This window comes from Osmerus mordax, chromosome 10 (assembly GCF_038355195.1).
Source record: "Osmerus mordax isolate fOsmMor3 chromosome 10, fOsmMor3.pri, whole genome shotgun sequence".
Lineage (NCBI taxonomy): Eukaryota > Metazoa > Chordata > Actinopteri > Osmeriformes > Osmeridae > Osmerus > Osmerus mordax.
Genome location: NC_090059.1, coordinates 2,419,417 through 2,428,928, shown reverse-complemented (window position 1 = coordinate 2,428,928; position 9,512 = coordinate 2,419,417). Strand labels below are relative to the sequence as shown.

The 9,512-nt window shown below is 50.1% G+C and overlaps 1 protein-coding gene across 2 annotated transcripts; it reads left to right on the top strand.

The window, feature by feature from the left end:
- The first annotated feature begins 286 nt into the window (after positions 1–286).
- On the top strand, positions 287–9,505 carry fbxo11b (F-box protein 11b). 2 transcript variants are annotated; one of them, XM_067244740.1, is made up of 21 exons: positions 287–567; positions 1,832–1,983; positions 2,090–2,171; positions 2,403–2,544; positions 2,672–2,801; positions 3,003–3,086; positions 3,202–3,334; positions 3,413–3,519; positions 3,733–3,844; positions 3,956–4,062; positions 4,214–4,351; positions 4,493–4,710; positions 4,822–5,002; positions 5,088–5,210; positions 5,404–5,489; positions 5,572–5,792; positions 5,904–6,014; positions 6,113–6,220; positions 7,318–7,426; positions 7,499–7,597; positions 7,685–9,505. In XM_067244740.1, exons 1-21 carry the CDS (start codon positions 480–482, stop codon positions 7,812–7,814), a joined length of 2,661 nt encoding a protein of 886 aa, XP_067100841.1. In that variant the 5' UTR covers positions 287–479; the 3' UTR covers positions 7,815–9,505. The 2 variants fall into 2 exon arrangements, with proteins under 2 accessions (XP_067100841.1, XP_067100840.1); XM_067244739.1 differs by having other exon boundaries at positions 2,400–2,544.
- The last annotated feature ends 7 nt before the right edge of the window (positions 9,506–9,512 follow it).

Below are 9,512 nucleotides of genomic sequence, written 5' to 3'. Positions count from 1 at the left end.
TAATTGTCAGTTTTAACATAATTTTTTTCATCATAAATCATCATTCCAGGCTGAGTATCCTAGTACTTACATGTGCCACTCTTTAGCCTGGCCTCAGTCGGAATCAAACCCCACTAGTAAAACTGGATTCAGACCGAACCGTTCGTGGGGCAGCTGATCGTAGCCGAGGGGAAAGATTGAGAGCCTCCTAGTGGGGATTGGTGGGCAACACTACTTGCTCGATTTTTTTCTCTCGATAGTGTCCCCGTGTGGGTTAATGGCTCCTCCTGCAACTGAGAGAGACGGAGCTGGCAGCGAGTAGCAATACGGGGGAGCAGTCGGAAAAACATAACTACGGCCCTAATTTAGCTGTTTTCGGTGGCAGTTCGTTGGATGTTATTTGAAAAATAGGCAGACGGGGTTGTAGTTGGGGCATAGTGTCAAACTAGAAGTGGGGAGGTCGAGGAAAGCGTTCTATTTTTTAACAACCAACTCCCCAAATGAACTCCATCAGAGCCACCAACAGGAGACCCAGGCGAGTGTCGAGGCCGCGCCCGGTGCAACCCGAACGGAACAACGGGGAGCGAGGTGAGTCAGGTCGCGGTCGGCACACCGTTTAGAGTGTAAAGGTGTACGGTAGTCCAATAACAATCGCTCCGTGTATTCAAACCGTGCTATTAATGTACACTGATTGACAGAGGGTTTTCACTAGGAAAAGCCGAGGCTTCTTGCTCTATTGCTTAGGCCAGGCCGCGCTTTGTTTGGCTCCAGTGATTGTGGCTAACGCCAGCTTCTGGGAGGTTGGGGGAGTGCATTAGTTGCATTTGCTTACTGCGTACACGGCTCACTAGCCCATATTCCAACATTGTGACCGTTAATGAAAGGCGCGAGTACAAGACTTCGGACTACCCTGTGCCATTATGGCATTGTATTCTCAGCTGTCACTAACGCGTCTGACGACATAAATCTGCGTTGTCTTCTGACTGCCATTTTTGGGGTCAGCTAGCTAGGTTGCTACGGTTAGTTCGTTTATTCTGAGGCTAACCAGCTCATACGCTAGACATACAGCATTGCAGCATTGCTTATGCATTCTTGTAGCTGGAATGTGAAGTCCCTGTTTTAGTAATGAGACCCTCTGCTTTTGTTAGCTAACCAGAACTAGAGCCCATTCCTCAGACCCGGCAGTTCTAACCATCTGTCTGGCTACGTTAATGCTATTTGTTTACACCGCGGATTTGCAAACTACGCAGTTGAGTAAAAGGCTAGTCTGAATACAAAACGTTAGGCGTCCATAACCTGTCAACTTTAATTACCCCAGGCCTTAAATGTATTGCAGGGGTGGGTAAATGGGTTTGGGTGGCCAGTGCTCACTGTCTGGTCCAGACCGGCCCTTAACTTGGAGAAGATATGTTGGTTGGTTAAGTGAACGGTCAGGCCCTCGTCTGGCTGCGGGGATGCATCTGTCATTATCAGTCACCAACCTTTGTCTCACGTATGCAAGGGTCTACCGGCTTTTCTGTAATATTGTCAACCATTTTTTTAACACGACGCTCTCTCCAACTTGGGGACGAAAATGTCAGTGGGATTTTGAACTGTTACTGTGGACACTCCACACACTTACCCCAATAAAAGTCAAATCCATGAGTTTAAAAGCCATGCATAGTCGCACAAGCAATGATGTGAATGTGATGTTGCAGCAATGTCTGGCCTGGCATACAATTTAGCCAGTTCCCAATGTCTTGTCCATGTGATGGGTCAGTAATGTGTGTGTGTGTGTGTGTGTGTGTGTGTTTGACGTGCGTGGTGACTGAGCTGAATGGGGGGGCTCTAACGTGTGTTCTTGCCTGTTCAGATGGTGAGGCTCCACCAGCCGAGATGGCTGTGGAGGAGTCGGGACCAGGAGCTCAAAACAGCCCCTACCAGCTCCGCCGCAAGTCGCTGCTGCCAAAGAGAACTGCCTCTGCCGCCACTGCCTCCGCCTGCCCCAGCAAAAGCCCCATGGAGGTCATCCCTTACAAACATCACGTAGTGTTAGAGTGAGAGTCAGAGAGAGTGTGGACCTGTGTGTGTGTGTGTTCACGTGAACTTAACTTCTGATGTCCTCCAGCAGGGAGCCTCCACCTCGACCACAGAGCCCTTTGGCCACCGAGCCAAGCGAGCACGGGTGTCTGGCAAAAGCCACGACCCACCAGGTGGGTGTTCTGGAACATTCCAACAGGAACATTAATCATATTGCTTACAGGAGCTTCTTTGAAACTAGTCGACTTCTAAATGAAACAACAGCATGCTCGTATCCTACAAAGATCAGTTAGCTATAAGCTAATTGGCCATTTTGTTGTTTTTCTGGCTGTTATGTGGATATGTTCCTATCCCACACGTCTTGTGTAGACTTGCATTGAAGCATGTGTCTGTCTGAATAGCAGCACCAGCAGAGCAGTATCTGCAACAGAAGCTTCCAGATGAGGTGGTGTTGAAGATCTTCTCCTATCTTCTGGAGCAGGACCTCTGTCAGGCAGCCTGTGTCTGCAAACGCTTCAGCCAGCTAGCAAACGACCCCATACTCTGGTCAGTCTAGCTCTTTCCCAGAAGAATTCAACATAATTTTCAACATCATCATGAATAATTACATTTACATTTCAGCAAGAACTGCATCTTGAAAGGTTCATGGGGAATCTGTGTGTTTGCCATCCAGGAAGCGTTTGTACATGGAGGTGTTTGAGTACACGCGTCCCATGATGCACCCTGAGCCCGGAAAGTTCTACCAGGTCAGCCCGGAGGAGCATGAACACCCCAACCCCTGGAAGGAGAGTTTCCAACAATTGGTCAGTTTGTGTGTGTGTGTGTGTGTGTGTGTGTGTGTTTAGGATGTGTCATGTGTACTGATGTTGTGTTGTACTGTCTGTGTGTGGTGTAGGTGTGTAACAGTGTTGTGTGAGTGTGTATTGATTTGTGTGTGTATATGGACTTGATTATCTGAGTGTAGTAAGTGTTCATAGTGTGTGTGTGTGTGTGTTATTCTGCAGTATAAAGGAGCCCATGTAAAACCGGGCTTTGCAGAGCATTTCTACAGTAACCCAGCCAGATATAAAGGCAGAGAGAACATGCTGGTAAGAGACTCTCATCACATAGTTCTCTAGAATCAATTTTGCATGACCATGAGAAGAATTCTAAGCAAAAGGTGTGGTGTGTGGGGTGTGTGTGTGGTGTGGGGTGTGTGTGCAGTACTATGACACCATCGAGGACGCGCTGGGCGGCGTGCAGGAGGCTCACTTTGACGGCCTGATCTTCGTCCACTCTGGCGTCTACACAGACGAGTGGATCTACATCGAATCACCCATCACCATGATAGGAGCAGGTACAGCAGGGCTTTCACACCATGAAGGGCCGCGTGTGTGTGTGTGTGCGTGCGTAACCAGACTTCTCTTCCTCGCAGCTCCTGGGAAGGTAGCTGATAAAGTAGTGATCGAGAACACCCGCGACTCTACATTCGTTTTCATGGAAGGATCGGAGGACGCCTACGTGGGATACATGACCATCAGGGTAACGCACACACACACGCACAGTCCCTCTTAATCAGTCTGTGTGTGTATTATCTGTTTTTTCTCAATACGTTTTACTGGGAGATTTTCCTTGTCTTCCTCAAGGGTTTAGGTTGGATGAGGTGTAGTCCTCTGGGCTTGTGTGAAGCGCTCTGTGACCCAGCTTGTATGAAGGGCTATAGGGGTGTGATGTGTGGAATGTCTCCCTCCTCAGTTCAACCCCGATGACAAGTCTGCCCAGCACCACAATGCCCACCACTGCCTGGAGATCACCGTCAACTGCAGCCCCAACATCGACCACTGCATCATCCGCTCCACCTGCACAGGTAAACTCCTCCTCCCTGCATCATCCGCTCCACCTGCACGCACGCACACACGCAGAGTTGATGCCCGTGCTGTTGCGAGGAGTGTGGTCAGCGCTTTCTCTCTGCCTGCAGTGGGCTCCGCTGTGTGTGTGAGCGGCCAGGGGGCGTGTCCTACCATCAAACACTGCAACATCAGCGACTGTGAGAACGTGGGCTTGTACATCACGGATCACGCGCAGGTAAACGCGCGCGCATGCGCGCACACGGTCTGTTTTCTCCTAAACACACACTTCCTGGATCCGACACAGGCTAATGGGCACTCCCACGTCCAGACTGCTACACAGGCGCACACGCATGTTGTTGGTGGTCTTACGGTGTGTCTGCTCTAAGGGTATCTATGAGGATAACGAGATCAGTAACAATGCGCTCGCTGGCATCTGGGTGAAAAACCATGGCAACCCCATCATCCGACGCAACCACATCCACCACGGACGAGACGTCGGGGTGTTCACCTTCGATCATGGAATGGTAACCCCCCCTCCCCCAACACGACATGGAACTTCTCACCTGCCTTCACCTGGACTTGATCAACTCCAAAACTGGATGCTAATTCTTCACCTCTTTTTCCTGCTCTCTCCTCCGTTCTTGCCTCTGCTCCTCCTCTCCCAGGGCTACTTTGAGAGCTGTAACATCCACAGGAACCGCATCGCGGGCTTCGAGGTGAAGGCGTACGCCAACCCCACGGTGGTGCGCTGTGAGATCCACCATGGCCAGACCGGGGGCATCTACGTGCACGAGAAGGGGCGGGGCCAGTTCATAGAGAACAAGATCTACGCCAACAACTTTGCGGGCGTGTGGATCACCTCTAACAGCGACCCCACGATACGGTACAGGACGCGCACACACCACACAGACGCGCTCCCGGGAGCAGCCGTTCTGTCCATCTGTGCCTGCTCTTCCCTCCCTACCCTGACTCCCATTTCCGTGCGTGCGAACAGGGGCAACGCCATCTTTAACGGTAACCAAGGAGGCGTGTACATCTTCGGAGATGGGCGTGGCTTAATCGAGAGCAACGATATCTATGGCAACGCACTGGCGGGAATCCAGATTCGAACCAACAGCTGTCCCATCGTACGACACAACAAGATCCACGATGGCCAGCATGGAGGCATATATGTGGTAAACACATGCACACACGCACACTCAGAACATGTCAGGAGGAGTGGAGTGTTGGTACAGAAGCGTTTGTGTGTGTGTGTCTCAGCACGAGAAGGGCCAGGGTGTGATTGAGGAGAACGAGGTGTACAGTAACACGCTGGCAGGAGTGTGGGTCACCACCGGCAGCACCCCAGTCCTGCGCCGGAACCGCATCCACAGTGGCAAACAGGTAACACACACACACACACGTTTCACATTCTCACATCTGGGCAGGTCACACACACACACACATCCGGTGGCTGTGTAGTTAATCCACAAGAAAAAACGTTTTCCCTCTCTCTCCCCCCCTCGCTGTTATCTCTCTCTTTCTCTCTCTCTCCTCACTCTCTTTCCCTCTCTCTCCTCACTCTCCCCTCTCCTAGGTGGGTGTGTACTTCTATGACAATGGTCATGGTGTTCTGGAGGACAACGACATCTACAACCACATGTACTCTGGCGTGCAGATCAGGTAAGGCCCTTCCCCGCAGTCTTACCACCCCACACCCCCTTACAGAGCAGAGACACCTAACCCTCCATCCCTCCTTCCCCAGGACGGGCAGCAACCCCAAGATCAAGCGGAACAAGATCTGGGGGGGGCAGAACGGGGGCATCCTGGTCTACAACTCTGGCCTGGGCTTCATCGAGGACAACGAGATCTTCGACAACGCCATGGCGGGCGTGTGGATCAAGACGGACAGCAACCCCACGCTGAGGAGGAACAAGATCCACGACGGCCGAGACGGAGGCATCTGCATCTTCAACGGAGGGAGAGGTAGCTCTCTCTCTCTCACACACACACACGCGCATATACATATACGGAATGGATAAATAGACACATCGAAAGCTGCATATTGTAGATATGAGCGGTGTGTTTGTGTTGTAGGCTTGCTAGAGGAGAACGACATCTTCCGGAACGCCCAGGCTGGAGTGCTGATCAGCACCAACAGCCACCCGGTCCTCCGCAAGAACCGCATCTTCGACGGCTTCGCTGCAGGTGAGCCAGCTGTCTGTCCCGTCAATACACACGCACACATTGGCCTGTCCTATCCCGGGCCCCACCCCAGCCTCAACAAACCTCCCTTCCTGTGTCAGGTATCGAGATCACGAACCACGCCACGGCCACGCTAGAGGGAAACCAGATCTTCAACAATCGCTTTGGGGGTCTGTTCCTGGCCTCCGGGGTCAACGTCACCATGAAAGGTATCCAGCCCACCTCCTCCCAGCCACCTCCGACCCTGGCCCTAGGACGCCTGGCCCTGAGCCTAACCGTAACCCTAGGACGGCTGCCCTGAGCCTGACCCTGAGCCTGACCCTAGGACGGCTGCCCTGAGACTGAGCCTGACCCTAGGATGGCTGCCCTGAGCCTGACCCTGAGCCTGACCCTAGAAATTAGTTTACATTTAGTCATTTAGCAGACGCTCTTATCCAGAGCGACTTACATTAAGTACAGGGACATTCCCCCGGGGCAAGTAGGGTGAAGTGCCTTGCCCAAGGACACAACGTCAATTGACATGGCCGGGAATCGAACCAGTGACCTTCTGATTACAAGCCCGACTCCCTCATTGCTCAGCCACCTGACTCCCTAGTAGTTGAGGGAAAACGTGGGGGAATGATGAAGTGAAGGCTCTCCGGCAAATATGGGCTGATGATATTGCAGAGTTACTTGGAGACACATAAGAGTAGCGAGGTATTTCAATTATTTAGTGATATACTGAAATAAAGGGTCATCATTGCACAGTGGACCAATGTTGGTTGAAAGTTAAAAAACTAACTAAAAGTGTGTGATGTTCTATGGAATAGTCGGACGAAAAAAAAATAATTCCCATGGTTTGATAACCTGGATCTAATCCTGAGTAAAAGACCAACAAGCAACCCAAAAGAACGTGGTTGTGCACCACCAAATCATAACAATTAAAGATAGTATTGCAATACGCTGCTGTTCCCTTGTTGTTCGTGACAAGGAAGTGATTTTCCCTCACACATTTTCTGTCCAATAGATTAACAACCTGTACGACCGCGTCATTTTTATTTTTTTTATTTTTTTACAAACGTCATTGTTTTTTTACACACGTTGGTTCGCTTAAAACAGGACCGTGTGAAAAATGCAACAAAGTAGCAACTCATCCACTGATTGGGACCAAGCAAACTGACTAATGGGTTTGAAAGCACCCTTAGGTGTACAAGACTGGAAGTTCTTGTTGGAATACAAAACTGTATTTGTAGAGTTATCTTGTCCACTTGCTTCTCTTGACCTCTCCTCTCCCTGTTTCTCCTCCTCCCTGTTTCTCTCTTGTCAGACAATAAGATCATGAACAACCAGGATGCTATAGAGAAAGCTGTGAGCAGAGGGCAGTGTCTCTACAAGATCTCCAGCTACACCAGTTACCCCATGCATGACTTCTACAGGTACTACACACACACACACCTACTCCCCCCAGGTGTTGAGCTGTGCCTAACACATTTGATCCGTGTTTCCAGATGTCATACCTGTAACACAACAGACAGGAACGCCATCTGTGTGAACTGCATCAAGAAATGCCACCAAGGCCACGACGTGGAGTTTATACGACACGACAGGTGAGCTTCTCTCTCTCTCTCATCTTCAGGACTGTCGCTGTCACGAGCATTTCCTAACGTGTCACTTCCTGTGTGTGTGTCGCCTAGGTTTTTCTGTGACTGCGGCGCCGGAACGCTATCCAATCCCTGCACTCTGGCCGGGGAACCCACGCACGATACAGACACTCTGTACGACTCTGCCCCGCCCATAGAGTCCAACACGCTGCAACACAACTGAACAGAGTGAAGTGCCCACACACACACACACACACATATACACACACATACACACACGCGTCACACTCGGTGAAGGAAATGGTCCCTTGGAGCGTCTCTCCGAGAGCTTGTAGGGGCTGTCACTTCTAAGGTGCTGAAGACATGGCCTCTGTTTTGGTTTTTTGGTTCTTGTACAGATGTTCAGTCACTGGTTCCAAGTAAATGCATAAACCTTGCACATTCACCAACAAGCTTTCGACGATGGCTCCAGACATTTAAGAGATGAGATGTTCTTAGCATAACGTCATTGTGTTGTTCATGGTCTTGGGAAAGTGTACCCCGACATGGATGAGATCTTGGATGATGGATCTTACCTCTGGAAGTGATGGTTTTGCTAGGGAATATCTGCCAATTTCTCCCATTTCTGACACTCGACATTCATAGATGCGTTTTCACACATATATTACACACACACACACAAACAAACTGCAGCACACATACTCACACTGCAGAGTTGCAGCCACAAGGCGCCAGAGAGCCCCTGTGTATGTGGCTGTGAGACAGCCAGCCAGGCCAGGAGCCGGGGCCTGCAGACAGACTGCCTGCAGCGCCCAGAGCTCCCACTAGAGGGGGCCCAGACAAAACGGACTCCCACCAAACGGCCACATGAGATTCCTCACTCGAGCATTTCTTAACTCAGTCTTGGCAGAGCGAGACTGCTGGATGCAAGCTGCAGCAAACGAGCCAAGCAATGGAGGGGAGGGGCCTCACCACTTTTTACACCTTCAGGGGAGCAGCCAATAAGAAGCCACTTCCTCTGTGATCACCAACGCTCCAACTTCCTCTCTAGACAGGAAGTGTGTAGTTCTGGCCCCTTCCCCAGGCCTGCGGCCGTGAGGTTGCCATGGCAGTTGTAACTAGTCGACGGCTGGCCAGGCTGACAAAGCTGTTGTGCGTGGCAAAAGAAGAGTGAGACTGTGATGGAGCACTTCGTCTGTTATTTGTATTTTTTTGTAATATGTTATTCTGATCAACAGATATGATTTTAATGCTTTCTCATGTAGTTTTGTATTTTCAAGCAAAAATCTGACTGTATTTGAATGTCTTTTATTTTATTATATATTATGATAATTATAATTATTAATTTTCTTTGGTTAGCGCCCCCCCTCCCCACCCCCACCCCCCCAGCGTACTGCAGTAACTCGCTGTCCCAGTGGTAATAGTTCTTTCTGTGAAAGAGAAACTCGTTTAACACTAAGAACCCTCTCCAGTTGATCAGTTGAAGACAGGAGAACTTCCACAGTTGTATAAAGGTGTGTCTGGTTGTGGCGTACCTGTGTAGTGAATGTTGTGAGCGTAGTGTGCGATGTGTGTGTGTGTGGTATGGTTGTATTGATGTCAGATTATGCAGTCAGTGTTGCTGGGCAGGGTTGTTCTCAGAGGTGTCTGGGCCTCTGGAGCTGGACTGGACGAGTACGTCTGCAGTGTCCCCCCTCCCCCCCCCCCCCCATCCCCCCTTGTATTGTGCTGACTGTGGCTCCTCATGCAGCCTGAATCGTATGCATGTACCATAACATCTAGACTTAATATATTGTGAAGTATTCAATAACCATTATGTAGATGCTAGTTGGAGTTCAAAAAGGGGTTTAATTTCCTAGAAAGAAAAAAAAGAAAAACAGGAAACTGGTCATTTCTAAGAAAATAAAACTTTATTAGATCA

Bases quoted from the DNA above. Each gene is read 5' to 3' on its own strand.
- fbxo11b (XM_067244739.1), top strand. From the start codon at position 480: ATGAACTCCATCAGAGCCACCAACAGGAGACCCAGGCGAGTGTCGAGG. The intron at 3,845-3,955 runs GTAAACTCCTCC...CTCTGCCTGCAG, and splicing joins CATCCGCTCCACCTGCACAG to TGGGCTCCGCTGTGTGTGTG. The intron at 6,221-7,317 runs GTATCCAGCCCA...CTCTCTTGTCAG, and splicing joins GGTCAACGTCACCATGAAAG to ACAATAAGATCATGAACAAC.